The 25137-nt window shown below is 38.4% G+C and overlaps 2 protein-coding genes across 3 annotated transcripts in view; one reads left to right on the forward strand and one right to left on the reverse strand.

Annotated features, from left to right (window-relative positions):
* Positions 1-25137, forward strand: part of LOC129774743 (mucin-2) — a 198414-nt gene that overhangs the window by 10107 nt on the left and 163170 nt on the right. The gene's annotated exons all lie outside the window — the stretch shown is intronic.
* LOC129774745 (serine protease 28-like) lies at positions 13818-14947 on the reverse strand. Its single transcript, XM_055778676.1, has 2 exons — positions 14239-14947; positions 13818-14182 (listed from the first exon to the last, which is right to left on the reverse strand). The coding sequence occupies exons 1-2, from the start codon at positions 14918-14920 to the stop codon at positions 13953-13955; spliced, it is 912 nt and encodes a 303-aa protein (XP_055634651.1). The 5' UTR covers positions 14921-14947; the 3' UTR covers positions 13818-13952.

The following is a 25137-nucleotide window of genomic DNA, read 5'->3' on the forward strand; positions in this document are numbered from 1 at the left end:
TCAATTATCCACTTCTGAAATCATTCCCCTCCTCTCATCAAATGATCTAAGTTTTTGCATGATATGATTTCTAACAGCAACACGTTTCGACATGCAACTAAAAGCACAAAACAGTCACGCGCAACCGAAAAAGAAAAAGTGTCCCATCGCAAAGCAGGGAAACAAAAGGAAATTGAACGGTGAATGGCGTGGATTTGAGTTATTTTCATGGGGGAAACTTTTTTATGCGGTCCCTATCTACCGCACAAAAAAAAGTTTTGACGTAGGACTACGTCTTTCATTTCTATACCGGGGTGTAAAATCAAAGTTTCGAAAACGAAAGCGTTACGCCGGAGACCGAGATTTTGAGCGTTAATAGCTCCTAAACAACTGAACGAAATGGTATGATAAACACTTCATTCGAAAGATAAAATGTCTACGCGTTATATACTTGTTACTTTTTGATCCAAAAACTTGTTTCAATAGTCTTAAAATTGCTTTCAAAACAGGCTATTGAAATCACCAATCGGTATATAAGCGAGCGGCGCTCGGAAATCCACTCAGTTCTAATTGAACAGCGATTGGAGCATGTTGTCGCTGTTGCGGTGAAGCTCTTTATTTATCATGAAAGCGCGGATGAACGGTGTCACCAAGAGCCTGTTTGTGCACCCTAGGCCAGAAGGGAATCTATCAGGAGGAGAGTGATGCCACAAACGGTTCCCTGGGAAGACATCGCTACACACACATACACGCGCGGCTATTAACAGGTGGTTATCGAGTTGGCATTAACCACTGGTGGGCTTCCAGTATCGAGGAAAATGTGGAAATATCTAATCGTTACTGAAAATAATCTGCCAGTTCCTTTGGGAATTTTCAAAATATATTCATGTGAAAGAGTTTAATTGAATGTTTTCTATCCATGTAACACTGTGACCAAATATGTTTCAATCAAGTGCTATTAACAGGTGGTTATCGAGTTGGCATTAACCACTGGTGGGCTTCCAGTATCGAGGAAAATGTGGAAATATCTAATCGTTACTGAAAATAATCTGCCAGTTCCTCTGGGAATTTTCAAAATATATTCATGTGAAAGAGTTTAATTGAATGTTTTCTATCCATGTAACACTGTGACCAAATATATTTCAATCAAGTGCTATTAACAGGTGGTTATCGAGTTAGCATTAACCACTGGTGGGCTTCCAGTATCGAGGAAAATGTGGAAATATCTAATCGTTACTGAAAATAATCTGCCAGTTCCTCTGGGAATTTTCAAAATATATTCATGTGAAAGAGTTTAATTGAATGTTTTCTATCCATGTAACACTGTGACCAAATATATTTCAATCAAGTGCTATTAACAGGTGGTTATCGAGTTAGCATTAACCACTGGTGGGCTTCCAGTATCGAGGAAAATGTGGAAATATCTAATCGTTACTGAAAATAATCTGCCAGTTCCTTTGGGAATTTTCAAAATATATTCATGTGAAAGAGTTTAATTGAATGTTTTCTATCCATGTAACACTGTGACCAAATACATTTGGTTTTGTGGTTTTTCAATCAATCGCAATTAACAGGATAGCTTCAGAAGATTATTCTTCCCCATCAGTAGGATATTTCCGTATCCAATATTGTATGCGCCCGCAATCGATTATTGCTCAGTCGCCGAAAGTTCCGAGCTCAGAGAGTTCATTCCCCTCTAGTTTGCCTTCCAAATTGCCATCGTAAACCACACCTTCTCTCGATTCAATCACACACAAAAAACATACTTAAGCGATATTCTGGTGGTGAGACACATTCATTTTTCGTGAGGACATCGACAAGACAACATCGTTGCCTAACGTGCTGGAGGAGGTGGACGGCGAAGGATCGACACATACACGCGCAGAACTCTTTCCGTTAGGATGCCATTCAGCATCGAGAAAGTTCCGGAAAGATCTAATCATTGCTGGAAAATAATCTGCCAGTTCCTTTGGGAATTTTCAAAATATATTCATGTGAAAGAGTTTAATTGAATGTTTTATATCCATGTTACACTGTGACCAAATATGTTTCAATCAAGTGCTATTAACAGGTGGTTATCGAGTTGGCATTAACCACTGGTGGGCTTCCAGTATCGAGGAAAATGTGGAAATATCTAATCGTTACTGAAAATAATCTACCAGTTCCTCTGGGAATTTTCAAAATATATTCATGTGAAAGAGTTTAATTGAATGTTTTCTATCCATGTAACACTGTGACCAAATATATTTCAATCAAGTGCTATTAACAGGTGGTTATCGAGTTAGCAGATTATTCTTCCCCATCAGTAGGATATTTCCGTATCCAATATTGTATGCGCCCACAATCGATTATTGCTCAGTCGCCGAAAGTTCCGAGCTCAGAGAGTTTATTCCCCTCTAGTTTGCCTTCCAAATTGCCATCGTAAACCACACCTTCTCTCGATTCAATCACACACAAAAAGCATACTTAAGCGATATTCTGGTGGTGAGACACATTCATTTTTCGTGAGGACATCGACAAGACAACATCGTTGCCTAACGTGCTGGAGGAGGTGGACGGCGAAGGATCGACACATATACGCGCAGAATTCTTTCCGTTTGGATGCCATTCACCATCGAGAAAGTTCCGGAAAGATCTAATCATTGCTGGAAAATAATCTGCCAGTTCATCTAGGAATTCAAAAATACATTCAGGTGGTTATCGAGTTAGCATTAACCACTGGTGGGCTTCCAGTATCGAGGAAAATGTGGAAATATCTAATCGTTACTGAAAATAATCTGCCAGTTCCTCTGGGAATTTTCAAAATATATTCATGTGAAAGAGTTTAATTGAATGTTTTCTATCCATGTAACACTGTGACCAAATATATTTCAATCAAGTGCTATTAACAGGTGGTTATCGAGTTAGCATTAACCACTGGTGGGCTTCCAGTATCGAGGAAAATGTGGAAATATCTAATCGTTACTGAAAATAATCTACCAGTTCCTTTGGGAATTTTCAAAATATATTCATGTGAAAGAGTTTAATTGAATGTTTTCTATCCATGTAACACTGTGACCAAATACATTTGGTTTTGTGGTTTTTCAATCAATCGCAATTAACAGGATAGCTTCAGAAGATTATTCTTCCCCATCAGTAGGATATTTCCGTATCCAATATTGTATGCGCCCGCAATCGATTATTGCTCAGTCGCCGAAAGTTCCGAGCTCAGAGAGTTCATTCCCCTCTAGTTTGCCTTCCAAATTGCCATCGTAAACCACACCTTCTCTCGATTCAATCACACACAAAAAACATACTTAAGCGATATTCTGGTGGTGAGACACATTCATTTTTCGTGAGGACATCGACAAGACAACATCGTTGCCTAACGTGCTGGAGGAGGTGGACGGCGAAGGATCGACACATACACGCGCAGAACTCTTTCCGTTAGGATGCCATTCAGCATCGAGAAAGTTCCGGAAAGATCTAATCATTGCTGGAAAATAATCTGCCAGTTCCTTTGGGAATTTTCAAAATATATTCATGTGAAAGAGTTTAATTGAATGTTTTATATCCATGTTACACTGTGACCAAATATGTTTCAATCAAGTGCTATTAACAGGTGGTTATCGAGTTGGCATTAACCACTGGTGGGCTTCCAGTATCGAGGAAAATGTGGAAATATCTAATCGTTACTGAAAATAATCTACCAGTTCCTCTGGGAATTTTCAAAATATATTCATGTGAAAGAGTTTAATTGAATGTTTTCTATCCATGTAACACTGTGACCAAATATATTTCAATCAAGTGCTATTAACAGGTGGTTATCGAGTTAGCAGATTATTCTTCCCCATCAGTAGGATATTTCCGTATCCAATATTGTATGCGCCCGCAATCGATTATTGCTCAGTCGCCGAAAGTTCCGAGCTCAGAGAGTTTATTCCCCTCTAGTTTGCCTTCCAAATTGCCATCGTAAACCACACCTTCTCTCGATTCAATCACACACAAAAAGCATACTTAAGCGATATTCTGGTGGTGAGACACATTCATTTTTCGTGATGACATCGACAAGACAACATCGTTGCCTAACGTGCTGGAGGAGGTGGACGGCGAAGGAAAACACATACACGCGCAGAACTCTTTTCGTTAGGATGCCATTCAGCATCGAGAATGTTCCGGAAAGATCTAATCATTGCTGGAAAATAATCTGCCAGTTCCTTTGGGAATTTTCAAAATATATTCATGTGAAAGAGTTTAATTGAATGTTTTCTATCCATGTAACACTGTGACCAAATAAGTTTCAATCAAGTGCTATTAACAGGTGGTTATCGAGTTGGTATTAACCACTGGTGGGCTTCCAGTATCGAGGAAAATGTGGAAATAACTAATCGTTACTGAAAATAATCTGCCAGTTCCTCTGGGAATTTTCAAAATATATTCATGTGAAAGAGTTTAATTAAATGTTTTCTATCCATGTAACACTGTGACCAAATATATTTCAATCAAGTGCTATTAACAGGTGGTTATCGAGTTAGCATTAACCACTGGTGGGCTTCCAGTATCGAGGAAAATGTGGAAATATCTAATCGTTACTGAAAATAATCTGCCAGTTCCTTTGGGAATTTTCAAAATATATTCATGTGAAAGAGTTTAATTGAATGTTTTCTATCCATGTAACACTGTGACCAAATACATTTGGTTTTGTGGTTTTTCAATCAATCGCAATTAACAGGATAGCTTCAGAAGATTATTCTTCCCCATCAGTAGGATATTTCCGTATCCAATATTGTATGCGCCCGCAATCGATTATTGCTCAGTCGCCGAAAGTTCCGAGCTCAGAGAGTTCATTCCCCTCTAGTTTGCCTTCCAAATTGCCATCGTAAACCACACCTTCCTCGATTCAATCACACACAAAAAACATACTTAAGCGATATTCTGGTGGTGAGACACATTCATTTTTCGTGAGGACATCGACAAGACAACATCGTTGCCTAACGTGCTGGAGGAGGTGGACGGCGAAGGATCGACACATACACGCGCAGAACTCTTTCCGTTAGGATGCCATTCAGCATCGAGAAAGTTCCGGAAAGATCTAATCATTGCTGGAAAATAATCTGCCAGTTCCTTTGGGAATTTTCAAAATATATTCATGTGAAAGAGTTTAATTGAATGTTTTATATCCATGTTACACTGTGACCAAATATGTTTCAATCAAGTGCTATTAACAGGTGGTTATCGAGTTGGCATTAACCACTGGTGGGCTTCCAGTATCGAGGAAAATGTGGAAATATCTAATCGTTACTGAAAATAATCTACCAGTTCCTCTGGGAATTTTCAAAATATATTCATGTGAAAGAGTTTAATTGAATGTTTTCTATCCATGTAACACTGTGACCAAATATATTTCAATCAAGTGCTATTAACAGGTGGTTATCGAGTTAGCAGATTATTCTTCCCCATCAGTAGGATATTTCCGTATCCAATATTGTATGCGCCCGCAATCGATTATTGCTCAGTCGCCGAAAGTTCCGAGCTCAGAGAGTTTATTCCCCTCTAGTTTGCCTTCCAAATTGCCATCGTAAACCACACCTTCTCTCGATTCAATCACACACAAAAAGCATACTTAAGCGATATTCTGGTGGTGAGACACATTCATTTTTCGTGAGGACATCGACAAGACAACATCGTTGCCTAACGTGCTGGAGGAGGTGGACGGCGAAGGATCGACACATATACGCGCAGAATTCTTTCCGTTTGGATGCCATTCACCATCGAGAAAGTTCCGGAAAGATCTAATCATTGCTGGAAAATAATCTGCCAGTTCCTCTAGGAATTCAAAAATACATTCAGGTGGTTATCGAGTTAGCATTAACCACTGGTGGGCTTCCAGTATCGAGGAAAATGTGGAAATATCTAATCGTTACTGAAAATAATCTGCCAGTTCCTCTGGGAATTTTCAAAATATATTCATGTGAAAGAGTTTAATTGAATGTTTTCTATCCATGTAACACTGTGACCAAATATATTTCAATCAAGTGCTATTAACAGGTGGTTATCGAGTTAGCATTAACCACCGGTGGGCTTCCAGTATCGAGGAAAATGTGGAAATATCTAATCGTTACTGAAAATAATCTGCCAGTTCCTTTGGGAATTTTCAAAATATATTCATGTGAAAGAGTTTAATTGAATGTTTTCTATCCATGTAACACTGTGACCAAATACATTTGGTTTTGTGGTTTTTCAATCAATCGCAATTAACAGGATAGCTTCAGAAGATTATTCTTCCCCATCAGTAGGATATTTCCGTATCCAATATTGTATGCGCCCGCAATCGATTATTGCTCAGTCGCCGAAAGTTCCGAGCTCAGAGAGTTCATTCCCCTCTAGTTTGCCTTCCAAATTGCCATCGTAAACCACACCTTCTCTCGATTCAATCACACACAAAAAACATACTTAAGCGATATTCTGGTGGTGAGACACATTCATTTTTCGTGAGGACATCGACAAGACAACATCGTTGCCTAACGTGCTGGAGGAGGTGGACGGCGAAGGATCGACACATATACGCGCAGAATTCTTTCCGTTTGGATGCCATTCACCATCGAGAAAGTTCCGGAAAGATCTAATCATTGCTGGAAAATAATCTGCCAGTTCCTCTAGGAATTCAAAAATACATTCATGTAAAAGAGTTTATTTGAATGTTTTCTATCCGTGTAACACTGTGACCAAATATTTTTCAATCAAGTACTATTAACAGGTGGTTATCGAGTTAGTATTAACCACTGGTGGGCTTCCAGTATCGAGGAAAATGTGGAAATATCTAATCGTTGGTGGAAAATAATCTGCCAGTTCCCCTTGGAATTGAAAATTACATTCAAGCGAAAGAGTTTATTTTAATGTTTTCTATCCATAAAATATCCATATAATACATTTGGGTTTGTGATTTGTCAATCAAGTACAGTTAGCAGGTTAGCTTCTGAAGATTATTCTTCAGAACAAGGTTTTTCGTATCCTATATTGGATGCATAAAACCTTGTGCCTCCAACGTAACGCTCTCGTTTTCGAAGTCCCCCAAATATTCATTTATTCATTCATTCAGAATGGATTTAGATTCAACTTCGAACAAATGATCTCTAAATCAACGATAGTCCTACGTCACCCTTGCGGTTATACCATAGATATAACCCACTTCCTGTTTTTTTTTTTTCAAAATGTGTACCGAACACGATTTTTGAAAGCTGCTGGTGAAGTTTTTCACGATTTTTTTTATGCGACTTTTTTGTGCGGCCCCTATCCCCCGCACAAAAAAAAGGTTGGCCTGTAATGAATATGATTCTGAATTTGGCAATATGTATGATAGAAAAGCTAGGTGCAGGTTTCTACCATAAAAAATTTGGGTAGGAATCTTAGTGTATTTATTACTGATATGTTTTTATATATTTTTTAAAATTTCTGATAAAATGAAAAATTAAAAAATCAGGATCATTCTATAATAATCAGGCAAAATTGAATGTTTATATGTTTATCAGAACATATGGGAATGTTTAAAAAAGTCTGGAAAACCTGAAAAATCGGGAAGGTTGGTATTTCTAGTAATAGGGATCAAATTAAATAACTAGTAAGAAATCGAAAAACTAGTAATAAGTCGATTTTTTATTTTTTCTTGATATTATTGTCCATTACATTCACACAAACCAAGATAAAAACATGTTCGTAAAACTTAAAAGTCGAAGCTTTAAAATGATGAACATATCATCTTGATGCATCGATTTTCCAAGGAGGAGAGCATTTCAAAAATCACATAAAAATTAGAACTTTGCACTCTGTCCATCTATTTTTTTTGTCGAGAGTATATTCTTAGCATGAGTCGATGAAAGCGATTTCAGAAAATTTACTAAAATTCATGTCTCCATTTTGGTAAGATTGCGTCAAACTTTTTTAAGTTAGAAGGGTTTTCCAACAATAATTTACAACAAAAAAATCGAAGGAGGGTGTTTCGAGATATTAAAGTTTTTAATGTTAAATCCAATTTTTGAGCATTTGAAATGTAGTGTAAGTAGTTGATTAATTCCCCAACAAATTTTCATTATATTTTCATCAGACATCTGGCATATTAAAGTTTGAAAAAATCGGAGAGGGTCGAGTCAGAGGACGGCTGATTTGGTACGGAATTGCTCAACATTGAAGTGAAAAATTCTACTGTAAAGGGTGTGTCACATCAAATTGTATCACGGAAAAAACGCTGTAGAAATTTAATTTTTAGGAATTATATCTTCAGCTTTCGCTTATAATCAGATAAGAGTGTATAGATCACGTTGGCCATGCTTCACTGTCAATTTTTCGTAAATTTGGAAAAATGTCGTCGAACGAAAAAGAGCGTCGTGAATTAATCCTGTGCACTCATTTCGAGAATCCGGAGCTGTCACATCGGGACATCGGTAAGATGCTGGGAATCGTCCAATCCACGGTCAGCAGTGTACTAAAACGATACTTCGAGAACCTAACCATCGACCGGAAGGTGAAGAACGGCAAAAATGGATGCTCCGTCAGTGAAAAAGATCACAAGCGCGTAGTTAAGCAGTTTAGACGTGATCCGAGAAGTTCGGTCCGGGATGTCGCCAATAAACTGAATTTGTCAAGTTCATTCGTCCAGCGGACCAAGCAGCGGGAGGGCCTGCCTACATACAAGGTTCAGATGGTGGGGAAGACGCGAGGCCGGAAGACGTACACCGAAATGCTGACGAAGCCGCATTGCCTGGTAATGGACGACGAAACCTACGTCAAAGCGGACTTTCGTCAGCTGCCGGGCCTGTTGTTCTTCTCCGCAGAGGACAAATTCAGCGTTCCGGAGGAGATTCGCAAGCAGAAACTATCCAAGTTTGCCAAAAAGTACATGGTGTGGCAAGCGATCTGCTCTTGCGGAAAGCGGAGCGCCCCCTTCGTGATGACCGGCACGGTAAACGGGCAGGTTTACCTTAAGGAGTGCCTACAGAAGCGCTTACTACGACTATTGAAGCAGCACGAGGGCCCGACCATCTTCTGGCCGGATCTCGCTTCGTGCCACTATTCAAAGGACGTGTTGGAGTGGTACGAAGCCAACGGGGTCACCTTCGTGCCAAAGGAAATGAACCCGCCCAACGCGCCGGAGCTTCGCCCAATAGAGAAATATTGGGCGATTATGAAGCAGGCCCTCCGGAAGAACCCAAAAGTTGTCAAATCGGAGGCGGACTTCAAGAGAAAATGGATTTCTGTTCAAAAAAAAACTACAACCTGACGTTGTACAGAACCTTATGGACGGGGTAAAGAGGAAGGTGCGAGCATACGGGCTGGGGCTCGAAGTATGAATAAAAAGAAAATGCCAAAAGTTGTTTAATAGTTTTTATTTTACTGTCTAAAATTTTCAAAAGGATCGGTCTACTGGGCGAATTTCTACAGCGTTTTTTCCGTGATGCAATTTGATGTGACACACCCTTTATTCAAAGTATTTCCCATCGGTAGCTATACATTTTCTCATCTCTCTGACAATTGGTGGATGCCAACCCTTTAGAAGTAAATCATTCATCAAACCATTTTTCCAAATTTTCGTAGCGCTGCTCAGCAAGTGCGTGTACCTTCGATCGTGACTTAATCGCTTCCCTGATCGGTTTTGCAGTGTGTGATGGAGTATTATTACACAGCAAAACCACTTTGTGTTGCCTTTTCTGGTAGTCTGTTCGTTTTTTTTTAGCCAAACCTTGATTTAAATTGAACATCTGGTAGCGTTCGGTATTAAATGTTTGGCCAGGCTCGAGTAGTCCAAAATAAATCAAACCATTCTGATCCCATCAAACACAGAGCGATTCGGTCGTGCAACCGATGTTGATGGTGCCCCTGGACTCACCAAAGATCTTTGACGCTTAGGATTTACGAAATAAATCCACTTTTCATCGGCAGGCACAATTCGATGGAGAAATTACTTCCTTTTCTACACAGCGGGCTACAATTCACATGTGATTCACATCGGTTTTCTTGTCATTTTCTGATTTTTTAGATCTTTCCCATGGCCTTTAAAGTCTCGTGTTTTTCACTGTTTATAATCGAGTCAGAATTTTTTTTTTGTTTTATTCTTTTTTATGCATATATGTTTCGTTTTTTGAATATAAAAAAATAATTTTTGGCTCATCCCCTTAATGTCAGAGAACACATTTCGCACATAAAAAAACATTTGTCCAGAATCTCGCAGGAGGTGATAGACGATCATATTTGATGAAAAAATCCTTCTACGCATATGTTCGAATTTCAACAATGACAGCGTTATAGAACTTTTTTATGTTTCGGACTCTGTTGCCTTTAACCGGCTTTACATTAAAAAGTACGCTACGGAAAACGATTCTGTTTTTTCCATTTAAAGAATGATAAAATTTAGTACAGGATATAGTTGTGGAACATCTGAATTAGTGGATTTAAATAACAGTTCGGAAGTGAAAACTTAAAAAATAGTAATTTTTAATGTGTTATTATTCAGCCATTCCATGCCAAACTGATATAGAGGTTCTCAGATTTTCGTGAAAAGTGGTAGTTTTGTTCTTTATCGCAAAACATAAGACCCATATTTTTTATTTTTTCAGTAGGGTGACCATTTCCATTTTAGGGTTGTCTGAAAAATCGACTTTTTCCTCTTTTTTCCAAAAATGCCTTTTTTTCATAACTTTTGAACTACTAGACCGATTCATTGATCAATATATCAAATTAAAGCCAATCACCTGGTCTTTTTTGAAAAAATACCACACCTGCAGAAAATTCGAATTCTGTTCTCGTTATTATTGATTGTATTCGTTTTTTATTGTTTTCATAGCTCGGGACCGAGGGCGCTATTTTTTAATATTTTTTCTGAAAAGCTTAGGATTTTTCACATATTATATGTCGAAACCAGAGGGGCGTTTTTCTTCGTTTTTGAGATATGATTTTTCAAAGTTAACCGATGGTCCAAAAATCATTTTTCACTTTTTTCCAAAAATGACTTTGTTCAAAAATTCATTACTTTTGAACTACAGGACCGATTCAGATGATCGAGACATCAAATTGAAGCCAATTAGCCAACCTTTTTTCAAAAAATTAAACATTTGCCAGTTAATTGAATTCTAGTCGCATACATCCAGTCTAGTCGTATAGAAATATTGAACGAAGACTAAATACATGTTAACTTTGAAGACATATAACTTAAAAACGAAAAATAACACATATCTGATTTTTGGATATGTTATGTAAAAAACCTCAGCCTTCAAAAAAAAAAAAAATATTAAAAAAATATAGCATCCTTGGTCCTGCAACCATGTGAACTATAAAATACTAATAAGTTATAAATTTTTGTGTTGGAAAAAAGAGGAAAAAATTGATTTTTCGAACCATCGGCTAACTTTGAAAAATAATAACTCAAAATCGAAAACAAACGCCTCTGGTTTCGCCATATGTTATGTGAAAAATCCTCAGCTTTCCAGAAAAAATATAAAAAATATAGTGTATTTGGTCCCGAAACTATAAAAACATTAAAATACGAATACAGTCAATAATAACGAGAGCAAGATTCGAATTTTATGCAACCCAATCAACAGGTTCTTTTCAAAAAACCAGGTGATTGGCTTTAATTTGATGTGTCGATCATCTGAATCGGTCTAGTAGTTAAAAAGTTATGAAATTTTGAAAAAAGTCATTTTTGGAAAAAAGGGGAAAAAGTTGATTTTGCGGACAACCCTAAGAAGGAAAAGGTCACCCTACTGAAAAAATAAAAAATGCGGGTCTAATGTTTTGCGATAAAGAACCAAACTACCACTTTTCGTGAAAATCTGAGAACCACTATATCGGTTTGACATGGAATGGCTGATTAATTTTATCCTAAAAGTTCATATTAAACATGATTGTTACTGTCAATTGAATTAAAGCTCTCTAACCGCTTTACAATCGGTCGGAAGTGGATTTTTCAGTAGTTAGTAGCAAAAAACCAGTCAAGTCTGCAGATCGTAACTCATAGTTACAAAATCCACAATTTTCAATACAAGAAAAATTGTGGCTTGGATTTGTTTGACTGATACCAAAAACTTAAGAAGTCACTGTGGAGGCGATCTGGCGTAGTGGTAACATCCATGCCTCTCACGCTAAAGGTCACGAGTTGAATTCTCACTCCCGACATTCTTCCAAAAATGGAAGTAAAAGAGACGAACCAGCCAAATGAGTTGAAAGTCACTATAACACAGATAAAAAAAAATTAAGAAGTCACGATCGATATGACTTTTAACTTTTTTACATGAGCATCTATAACTATTAATATGTAAATTCCGTTTTCATATCTATACATCAGGTAAACGTAAAGAACTTGCAGTGGAACGCTACTCAGAAAAATCCTTGAGCTTGAGCTTGGGTAGACTGTACAATTTGTAGCTGCTCTCCGTGATTGACCTGAACCAACCAAATTGTACAAAGTACACACAGAATGACGCTTGGAACTAGCAAATCTTTCTCGTTGTGCAATTCTCGGTGATTCGAACTTTAAATGGTCAATAACGGCGCCGGTCACGTCCTTACAGTCACCAGGGGAAGGGAAGGAATGTTAGTATGATATTTGCAAATTATCGATTTCACTGGTCGAAACGTTAATACAAAAATCTCACAACACACGTCAGACCGGCTATATATTCATCATGGAACGCTACTCAGAAAAATCCTCTACAAAAAATGAACTCTACAATACGAACGAAACAAATTTAGAATCTGATTCTGGAATACAGAATTTATATATGAATCTAAAATCAGTTTTAAGTAACTAGAAATTCGACTTCGGTATCAGTATCAGTAAATGTGACATTTCGAATTACGAATTTTCAATCTGGAGTCCCAATTCGACATCGTAATACAAGATCTAGTATCTTGTGTTGGAATTGTTCATCAAAATCTGGAATATGAACCTGCTTCTATAATCAGGAGTCTATCGGGAATCAAGAGTCTGGATCAGAAATCCGAATCTCACAAAAGTACACAATTTTGTCTGAGTTATTATTATTATAAATCTGAAGACAACAAGGATTTTTTTATGATTGCAAACATAACTTCCACGTGAAGAAATTCAGTGAAATTTATGTACTGTGCAATATAAGAGCTTGTAATAGGTGCCACTCTCTACTGAGTGCAAAAAAAAAGGTGGGTCATATTGCCTCCATTCTGTGAAAGACTGGCCTAATCTTTTCGTTGCTCTATGGCGGTGTCTCGGAAGAAGAAAAAAAATACGTTCCATTCAGAAACAATTCTAGTGTACTGTTACCATTCCTATCCCAAGCAAAACTCCTATTACAAGATGCATCGACCGGAAGTTAATTAACGAAGCTGAGACTGCCGCCTGTCTTGAGAAGCATTCAAAGTTCTCGCAAAAAGGTCTCCGAACCCTCGTCTCTAATTGCACACAAACACTCACGGAAGTGCACATAAATTGCACTTCATTTTGTGTTCCCTCTTTCTCTTCCAACCGATGGGCTTTCTCTTTCACTTGGCGTCAATCGATTTATCCATCAATTTCTCATATTCTATTGTCAGTTTGGCGGACGGACGTTTGCGCATAAACATTGGCATTAATGTGCCCGCCCTGGCTACACTCGATCAACACGCTTCACAGGGTGATCAGCTTTCGATTCCATTCGAAAGAGAAACATAAACACACGACACGCAGAATTTGCATTTCCGGTCAGTTACGTACCGGTGGTAACCGGCACCGGTCTCGGGTAATTTCCTGAAATTTTGTCAGCTCGAATGTAGGTTTTCTTTCATTCTCCTGCGATGAGATGCTTTGTAGATTCTTTCTTCGCCGACTGACGGGGGGCAATAATAGCCAATAATGAGAATTTTACCATTTGTTTTAGTTTATTGACCTGTTTTATGCACATTTCGCTAGGTTTGTTTTGTTTTTTTTTTTTTGCTTTTTGTTCCATTCAATTTGCTTTGAATCACTGATTTGTAAAGACAATTGATGTTCACTCGGTGGAGGTCTCTACACTGCTGTTGATGTCTTCATCGAGGCTGCTGTAAATCCATTGGTACACCTCGTTTTGATTGGTGTTGAGAAACGATTCGTAATCCCCCGGCTGGCAGAAGGTGTCTGGGATGGAAGATCGAATTTTGTTCGAGATTCCAAGAAGGGACCACCCTTCGGGTTTGTAGACGTAGAGGGGTGTTCCTCTGGCAGTTTCGCGATAATTGGTGCCTAAGTGGATTAAGAATAAATGTTTTGTAACTCTCGTGAACAACAATTCATCTCACCTCTGGTTTTCAGCTTGATGCTGTTATCACTAATCGCTTTCGCTTTGACAGCGAGCGTTGATCCGTAGCACATGACTTCCTTCTCCAATTCCAGCCTTACTATTTCGAATCCACCTAAGCGGTGGCGATGACTCTGTTGCAGTACATACACCGAATTCCCATACAAATTGTCCCAATCCTCAATACCATCGTTCAAGCAAATCGACATACCATCCCACTCCTCACCAACATCAAGTTTTACCAGTGCCAAATCCAGTTCATCGTTCATCCTCACATTCTCAACCGCGAACCTCCGTGAACCTTCGGTACTTTGTTGCAACGCCACCAGTCCGACGTGGCCCACCATACCTTCGATTCCCAGCAAGCTTCCATCCGCTCCCTTCAGACAGTTTGCCGCTGTCAGCACCCATCCGTCGGGATTCAGCAGGGCACCCTCGCAAATTCTCTTCGGGGGATTTAACTTCGATCCCGGCCACCAGTAGATCCCCACCTGCCAGGGCCATTCGCCTGGTTCGATCTGCTCTCCTGGCACGACGGACTGGTTGGCCGATTGCCGAATTCCACACGCACACTGTCCGACCACTGCACCACTCCACACAACGGACAACGCCAGCAGCAGGGACAGCACGATGATCGAGCGGTGGTGTTGGTTCTGCAACCGAAGTGGATCTATTTTCGCCATGCTGGACCACACAACTAACGTGTGCGCAGCTGATCCGACTAGCTTTTATAGAGCGCGAAATGCATAAGAATACTTTCTGCGATTTCTATGATAATCCGCCGCCAGCGGATCAGCGCTGGTGATTGAGGCCAATTTGTACCAATTGGAGCCGAGAGCTCACGACTTCCCAGAGAAGGCACATGTTCTAGGAGCAGCTCGATCTAGCCGTCTCTAGCGCGGATGGATGGAGCAAATAGTTCTTGGTTCTAAAAATACTCCATCCCGAGTGCGTGTACCGATGTTTCGCGGAGATTACAGCTGAGGATGTTTTTGCGGAAGCAGAGGATAACCTGATTAAGTGATAAATTGGATGAACGTCGGTGTAATGTGGGTCGCGTTGAGTGTGGAAGACGTGAAGCTGTGTTCTTGTTGACCTATACATGTGGAATGTTTATCACCTTGTCCTGATTGAATGTTGTCCTCAATCGGAACCGACCTCTCTAAGATCAATATATTTAAATATTAAAAATGGACATTTTTGAAAAACCGCTTCGATGGCAAACTTAAATTTAAAAAAAAGTCCAATAACAAATTATTCAGTATTGTATAGCATGGTGCATCAATAAGATTCCGGGGCTCTAACCATTATCTATAAGTAGTTTATTTTTGGATACTGGAAAATATTTTCTTAGAGTATAGCAACACCGAATCCTTCAAATTCGACCGAATATCTCAATCCAGAAAGCTGGGCTCTTTTAAACGAAAATGCACCGAGGTACAAGCCACAGATCGTGTGTTAATTTTTGGCTTGGAATCGCGTCTGTATCTTAGATAATTTGCCTTTTCACTCGACTAAGCATCCTGTGCTTTTCTTTTTTCCCAAAATTGAGACATTACTGGAGAGAGCGGAGGTCGTAAAAATAATTGGTTCATTCTTTCCTCAGTACTTTACTCTCATTCAATTGAGAAGGAATAGCTTCTCGTTTGTGGATGAATCTCCGGATCTCGAATATGAGTTGAGAAGAACGGATTTTTTTTTTTATTTTCATATTCATGATATTGTACGATTCGGACTATAAATGAAAACACGATGAATTTCACAACGTATTCAATATATTCTACAACACTTGGAACGACCGCAGTTTGACGACTTTTCTTCTTGTGCTCTATTCTGCCTACCCCGATCCGGATCTCCTCGACTCATTGCTGTCAACTTCAGTCTCTTTTTGGGGGTCTTCGCAACCACATTGGTTGCCCGTTCGCGTACTAAGCGATCGATCGTGAGTTCAAAACTAAGGGCCCTCAATCGACCATCTTTGTGTTGTTATAGAATAACTACGTCCACGCAACAATCATCAGCGATGGATATCGATCCACGGTCGACTGTAGATCGATTCATCCATACAACTGCTCTGTTTCGCAAGAAACATCGGGCTGTTTTGCTATTAATAATCCAACAATCAATTTCACCTGTCCGGTCTGCTGAACAATGGAAGAACAGAAAAGAACACTCTTACGCATAAATAGCTACTACTGTGTAATTTACCATAATGTAATGGAACAGAAAAAAATACTCTTACGGCTAAATGGCTACCTTTGTGTAATGTACAATTTATAGAATCCATAAAAACATGTATACGATTAAAACCCGGCTCTGTTACAGCTAAAAGGGTAATGAGCCTAAACAAATAAACAAATGGGATAAAAAAAAACTTCAGTCTCTGAAATGACAGTCGATATATTTGATATAAATGCGATATTAAGATATATGTTCTATCATGGACCATACAGATATGTTAGATGTTTTTAATGAAAATTTAAATTTTTTTCTACATTTCATTCTTTGACCATAATTTTGAAGGTTTTATAGTTTTTGAGCTAGAAATTTTTGTAAAAACCTTCTTCTATAAGTGGTCTAGATTTTTTTTTGAATTTTTAAGTATGTAAAGTTGCTTAACACGTCGAGCCCTGTGTCGGTCCCTAGGGATTGACGTTGAGTTTTTCGTTAGTAAACGTTGGTCACTGGGTTGGACTGACAGTTGAGGAAATATGAAACAAAATTGTTTGTTTTCAGATGTTTTACGATATGTGCCTACTCTATAGACGAATTACTAACTATTTTCTTTTCACACAAAAAAATATCTTTGGAAGCGGGGACCGACACTTATATTGTGGAAATGTTTTTGATCCGGGCTGAATGGAAAGCGTAGCAGGAAAATTTGGGGCTCAACGTGTTGAATGGCCATTTTTTTACACCCACAAAGTTTAACTAAGATGGTGTAGCCAATGACCAGACGAGTTGAAATGAATTTCGTCTATTACATGCTCCTTGGAGGGCATAGCAGTCACACTTACACCATCGGCGCCTGATTACTGGGGTTGACCTACTGCACAACCCTTCTCCTCGCCCAACCCTTGGATATAAAGGGTGTGTCACATCAAATTGCATCACGGAAAAAACGCTGTAGAAATTTAATTTTTAGGAATTATATCTTCAGCTTTCGCTTATAATCAGATAAGAGTGTATAGATCACGTTGGCCATGCTTCACTGTCAATTTTTCGTAAATTTGGAAAAATGTCGTCGAACGAAAAAGAGCGTCGTGAATTAATCCTGTGCACTCATTTCGAGAATCCGGAGTTGTCACATCGGGACATCTGTAAGATGCTGGGAATCGTCCAATCCACGGTCAGCAGAGTACTAAAACGATACTTCGAGAACCTAACCATCGACCGGAAGGTGAAGAACGGCAAAAATGGATGCTCCGTCAGTGAAAAAGATCAAAAGCGCGTAGTTAAGCAGTTTAGACGTGATCCGAGAAGTTCGGTCCGGGATGTCGCCAATAAGCTGAATTTGTCAAGTTCATTCGTCCAGCGGACCAAGCAGCGGGAGGGCCTGCGTACATACAAGGTTCAGAAGGCTCCTAACCGCGACGAAAGGCAAAATATGGTGGGGAAGACGCGAGCCCGGAAGCTGTACACCGAAATGCTGACGAAGCCGCATGGCCTGGTAATGGACGACGAAACCTACGTCAAAGCGGACTTTCGTCAGCTGCCGGGCCTGTTGTTTTTCTTCGCAGAGGACAAATTCAGCGTTCCGAAGGAGATTCGCAAGCAGAAACTATCCAAGTTTGCCAAAAAGTACATGGTGTGGCAAACGATCTGCTCTTGCGGAAAGCGGAGCGCCCCCTTCGTGATGACCGGCACGGTAAACGGGCAGGTTAATCTTAAAGAGTGCCTACAGAAGCGCTTACTACCACTATTGAAGCAGCACGAGGGCCCGACCATCTTTTGGCCGGATCTCGCTTCGTGCCACTATTCAAAGGACGTGTTGGAGTGGTACGAAGCCAACGGGGTCACCTTCGTGCCAAAGGAAATGAACCCGCCCAACGCGCCGTAGCTTCGCCCAATAGAGAAATATTGGGCGATTATGAAGCAGGCCCTCCGGAAGAACCCAAAAGTTCGGAGGCGGACTTCAAGAGAAAATGGATTTCTGTTCAAAAAAAAAAACTACAACCTGACGTTGTACAGAACCTTATGGACGGGGTAAAGAGGAAAGTGCGAGCATACGGGCTTGGGCTCGAAGTATGAATAAAAAGAAAATGCCAAAAGTTGTTTAATAGTTTTTATTTTACTGTCTAAAATTTTCAAAAGGATCGGTCTACTGGGCGAATTTCTACAGAGTTTTTTCCGTGATGCAATTTGATGTGACACACCCTTTAAACTGCTCGAATAAATGAATGTTTCGATTCGATCTGGAAACGACGATTGAAAACTTCGTTTCAGTGTGAAGAATGTAATGAATGAGCGTCAAGTGAAAGGAGGAGGTACGAAGGAGAAGACATATTTTTTAATTGAGCGTGAAAAACGAGCAGCAATATATTGAGCCAACGTGAATAAGGCGCATCTTGAAATGCGGTAGGTTCTTTATTGAGTGACGGTTCGTCAATGGGATCGACTTTGTAAGACACTGATCATAATAGCTGATAAAAACTCTCAACTGTGCATGATAAACTTGCGTTTCAATCAACCAAATTTAAACTCGCTAAACCAGGGATGGCTTCAACTGTTGCCGTGATCATTTTATAAGGTGTTTATGCTAACCTCAATAGAACATATTAGTTGTAAGAGTAGATATTGCTCAATTGAAGTTTCCTTTTTAATATTTCCTTTTAGATTTTATGTTAACACATCCAGTTGTTCGACCACAACTTGTTATAAAGCAAAAAAAATTGTCACTACAACAATTTCAATAATGTTTTCTCCCGGTATATCATTTGTAAAATGTACAGTTAAAAATGCTACATCCTGTGAAAACATGAAGGTTCAAACATTAAGAAAAATCAATAAAAACTAAATTTTAGGAGAAAACATCACCTTTGAAGACTGCGAATGCAAGTTTTAATGAAGTATTGTTATTTTTATTTCAAAACTATGGTGAGTAATTTGAATTAATTGTGCAGATTTCTTTCAAGAAATACAGTAATGAATAAGAAGTTGGAAATTTCTAAAATTAAATATTCGGCCCTATTATGTAATTTTAGTTGAACAGAATTTTGCTCGTTAGTACTATTTGCTGCTATAAATACAGTCCGGTGAAAGCTGTCGGCATAATTTTTGGAGCTGTTTGGTTTGCTTGTTGAATTCCTGATATTTTGCTTTGGGGAACATTCCGGCAACATTTCAAAATATGAAATTCGCCACACATGATGTTCGAGAAAGAACTCGTTTCGTTAAGATTCTATCGATTTAAAAAATACGAAAATTTGTTCGGTGGATAGTTATGGAGATCAAATTGACCGTTCGATTTAATTTACATAATAAGGGGCAATATTTCCGATGATTAACTTTTTTCCAGTGATAGCTTGGATAGTATTTTGGACGGATATCGGATATCCGGAAAACATCGAGGTCGGATGGCCGGATATTTGGCTCTTGATTTGCAAATGCGAAACTGGGAGAAACAGCATGTGTGCATGAAGCAAATAAAGCTTAATTTTAGGGAGTAATGAACGCACTGTTACTATGATTAAATTTATCGTTCAGAATGAATATGTATTCCCTAATAGAGTATCAAGTTTTCTGCGAGAAATATTGAACAGATTTTTTCATGTTAAGGATTTTCTGTTACAATTATGACATTTTTGTAAATATATTTGAATATTTTTAATACTAGTCGAGTAAGAGTAAGTACTACGAATTCAAATGAGCAAAGAATTATCAATAATTTTTTTCGAGATTTTTTAACGTGGAACTGTCTTCAGGGAAGATGATCTAAGAGAGAATACATTTACTTCATCACAAATCAAATTAAAGGAAGCAAAAGAAACGAAACTGAATTAAATCTTTTTGAGAAGGCGATCTGGCGTAGTGGTAACATCCATACCTCTCATGCTCACTCCCGACATTCTTTCAAAAATGGAAGTAAAAGTGACGAACCAGCCGAAATGTGTTGAAAGTCACTTAAATAGAGGCTCATGACACCTTTTGGGATAGTTTCAACGAAGTGACAAATAGAAATGATAGTCAATGAAGAAAAGGGTAATCGGTCGGATAAAAAAAATTAATAAATGTAATAGTGCGAATGAATTTATGTTATGAGTTGAAATTACATTTTACATTACAAATTACATTAATGAACAATAATTGATATTTTTCTGATATCTGGCTTTTGAAGATTCTAATTGAAGGCTCATCAGTGAGTAGTTAACATGATATTGCAACGAAATAAATGATAAGAGTTAGATGTCAAACAATAACTTTTAAGTTTTTTTTACTCTCAAATGTTGCAAAATTCCACTTATTGCTAGTTTTATAGAGGCCGTAGACTTAAAAGTCCATTTCCCTCTATTACACTAATGTTAATGTTTTACAACTGTATTCAGTACCATATTTCCATTTTTCATATGGAATCCAGAACTAGAACAGAGTCGTTCAAAGTAGCGTACTTTTTGAATTAGAACCAGTGTTACAGAGTCCAACGCAAGAACACTGTCATAGTTGAGATTCGACCGTATGCGTAGAAGGTTCCCGAACCTGAATCTGAGGTCCGGCTTTTTCAATTTGACAAATTGGGATTAGGAATACATCCGGTATATGATATCCGAATCTGGATGTGGAATCTGTAATCTCAAATCTGTTCCTAAAATTTGTAAATATATTGGGAAGGTGGTTGAATCTGCAAGGAGTGTATCGAAAAGTAATCTCGAACATTTGATACGTTATTACTCACTAACGAGTGCATATTTTCTTGGCGTGTATTCACATATAGGAATCAGAATCTGGTTGTGGGATGTAAATCTTGAACCTGTGATTTGTATATGGGGTATGGAATTTGTAGAATTTGATCTGGAGTCTGGATGTAGAATCTAAATTTTAAAATAAGACACCGAGTCTTGGAGTCTTGAGAAATTCAAATCAAGAATTTGGAATCAGAATTGTGAAATCTTATATTTGGAATTCAGAATCCAGACCTTTCATCCGGTGTTTGAAATATCGAAATATGATGAAGTACTAATAAAAATGACGCAAGTAATACTACGTTGAGACGGCGAAGTTCCTCTAGGAACGTTAGTGCCATTGAAGAAGAAGAAGATGATGAATGATCTTTCAAATGGAAAAAAAATAATATTTAAATATAAATTGAAATGTTTCGAGGTGCAAATACCATATACTTCATAATTGTGAATTTGGAGCTTGTAATCTGGAATCTAGAACCTGGTATTTGGCGTCTTAACACTCAATTCGAAATTCTGGATTTGAGTTCCAAATCTCAATTTTAGATCTAAATCTTTAGATTTAAAGCTTTACATTTTAGGGAGTAATGAACACACTTTTACATAAAAATAAAGAACTATGATTTATGAAATGAATTTTTCCGTTCAAAATGAATATGTATTCCCTAATAGAGTATCAAGTTTTCTGCGAGGAATATTGAACAGATTGTTTCACGTTAAGGATTTTCTATTACAATGATGGCATTTTTGTAAATATATTTAGATATTTTTAATACTAGTCGAATAAGAGTAGGTACTACGAATTCAAATAAGCAAAGCACATCATTCAATTATTTTTATTCGGGATTAAAAAACTTGGAACTGTCTTCAGGGATGATAATCTAACAGTAAATAAGAGAATCAAAATCAAATCCTGAAATGTTGAATCAAAAGTCTAAATATATGCACAAATCAGAATATGAACTCTTGGTGCGTTAAGATGAGCAATTTTCTCAAACAGTTCTAAGGGAATACAAATTGGATCGAGGGTTAAATTGTCTGATATCGTGATCTGGAATTTGAAACCCGAAATTAGCAATTGGAATTCATACCAATTTTCTGTATCCTTTTTTGTTTACTTTTTTGAATCTGATTAGGGAATCCAATTCTAAAATCTGAGTCACGAAGTGAAATCCCAATCTAAATATAAAAATCGGAAATTGAATGGAAACCTGGTCTTTGATGGCACTTAAAGAACTCCATGAAAAGATGTTTTTCTAACAGTGCTAAAAAATAACAGTAAATAGAAACCAAACGAGAAATGTTAGTAATTGAATTCAATAAATTGAACATAACAAACATCAGAATGAAAAATTCCGATAGTATACTGAGCAAGCTCGAGAACGTTGGAAAACGAAGGACACAATAGTAAAAAAGAAAAAAAGCGTGAAATTTTTAAAACTTATCCACACTAAATATTCTAGAATTCGAGAAATAAATGAAACATTGCTATACAAATTCAACCGCAATTGTTTTGCGTTTAATCGACTAAAATAGTAGTTCTCGAATCGTACTTTACGAAACCCAGCTAATTTCACGGCTTCCTGGTGAACGGCTGCCTCGAATGTGATTTCCAGACGAGCTTATGGCCTCGACTTCGATTTGCTTAGTTGAACTCAGGCATCGCCTCTTGCGCGCACCTTACTCTATAGCAACTGATCGATATCTGTTGGATGATTAACATATTGTTTTAGTAGGCTACACAAGGTGTACAAATAGAGAAGCTGCTCTAAACCCAATTCGGAAATTGAAGCAAACTGTTTTGGGTTTTTAATTTCCTGTTACGGTTTTGGGTGCCCGAAAATTATTTCAGATTTTACGGTTCGTTGCATTTCGAGGCACGAAAATCACACGGCTTGATTGTGGCTTAGTTTATGTGGAGCGATAGATTTACACACGGTACCTATGTGTTATGATCTCACGTATATTAGGCGAAGCATACAGTAGATTTTGCTTCCGGAAAATTAGCAGCCGCCTAATTCCCTATTGATCATCAGAAAATAAGACAATAAGTGTAGCTTATGCTGGCATTCAAATCACTCATGGAAAACTGTGGATTTTGGACACCCAAAATGCGGAAGGATGCTGCCCCTTGACTGACGCATACCATAAAAATATATTCGCGCAGTCGCCAAACAGACCTAATTTAGGTGATTAGTGTCGTGAATGAAATGAACCTCTCCGCTACTGATACTCTTTCGACATGGTTCTAAACCGAGAACAGGAAATTCCACTTACTATTTCGAGCGAAATCGGTTGATTCATGTGCTGCTGGGCACAAAGAACCAATAAACGGATAGCCTTTCGCAAGCACAAAAGGCGCAGCAATTCGTTGGAATTCTACCGCTGCCATTTTCGAACTGTGCGAACCGAGGTAACAAGCCTCTAATTCATGCACTGACTTATTAATGCACTTATGAGCTCTGTCCCTTTCTTGCTTTTCGTCCTGTACTGTTCTTTTACGATCGGGTTTGAATAAGCGAAGCTCATAACATCTCATGTTCTAGTGAAGAAATTTAAGCAGGGCGCAAACGGCCAATGCGAGTTCGAGTCCGACCAATTCGTTGCGGTTAATGTGGCACCGATTGAGGGTACCAAGTGCAAGTGGCCGGATAAAAACCAAATAACGTTTCGTTCTGTGCTTATGTCTAAACCCGATTCGGCTTGCAATACCATGAGTCAAGTATTTATAAAATTGCTGTTATATGTTAGAGGAATGCTTGCGAAAAACAACGCCCATTCATTGGAAGGTAAAAAACCGAACGCACAACAATAGCAATCATTAAAAAAACGTGAGTCAGCTTCTTCGGAAGGGATCTTTACTTGTCGAATAACAATGAAGAAGGTGGTGTTAATAGTTCTTTGGAAGTATAGAAAACAGAAAAACAAAACACAAACAGAACCATACGGTTTGCATCGATTATAGCGGGTCCAACGTGACAAGGTTATGTGAACCGAGAAGGTGTGCTAAAGCATATGCAGTTTAACACGATGAGCCCCGCGTCGGTCTCTAGGGTCTTTTTGGTAAGAAAGCACTGACTGACTGGGACTGGCAGTTACAAAATAAGAAAATAAAAATATATGCGATTCGTTTTCGGATGTTACATCAAATGTGACTACCTTCTAGTCGAATTTCTGAGTATTTCCTATTTATACAAAAAGTATCTTTGAGAGCTGGGATCGACACTTCTATTGTGCAAAGGCTCTTGATGCGGGTTGAGTAGAAAGCACAGCAAGGAAAATTCGGGGCTCAACGTGTTAAGGAGCAGCGCATCCTTAGGGATGTACTTTGAACAAACTTTGAACCCGACATACGTGTTTTCACCGAATAATTTAGAATTTTATTCGCCAAGTTGAACATGTTGAGTGCTCTGCCGGGTACAGGGGTGAGAATGGGTTAAACGCTCCAGAAGTATGTTTAAACCGTGTACAATATATTCTCATGAAAATTCAAACTTCGATTATTTGACATAAAGTATTAAAATTTTATTGGTTATTGTTTTGAATGAAAGGTAGTGGTATGTTGATCATTTTCTGCATATGTTTCGGAATAACATCGCCTTTAACCTTTAATCAGCTTCAAACGTTATTCGAACCCGTCGCAGGCGGCACGCACAACTTCCTTAGGCATTCCGTCCCGAATTCGGAGGATCACGGCCTTCAACTGGACCAAAGTAGTAACGTAGACACTGTCGTTTAGCTTTGACAGTATTATGGCCATACGAAATGTTCCAAGGGGCTCAGATCTGGAGACCACTCATCTTTGATCAACAAGTCGGTCAGATTATCTCGACACCAGTTCTGAACCAGATTCGCAGTATGAGAAGGCGTAACAACATGCTATGATCATTCCCGTTCAATCTTTCCATGTTTAGCTTTATGACATTGTGCAAAACATCCGTTTTATAATGTTAATCGACTTTTCTAATAAAAACAAGTGGTAGTTTGCCGCGTTTGCAAATACA

Source organism: Toxorhynchites rutilus, chromosome 3, assembly GCF_029784135.1.
Source record: "Toxorhynchites rutilus septentrionalis strain SRP chromosome 3, ASM2978413v1, whole genome shotgun sequence".
NCBI classification, from domain to species: domain Eukaryota; kingdom Metazoa; phylum Arthropoda; class Insecta; order Diptera; family Culicidae; genus Toxorhynchites; species Toxorhynchites rutilus.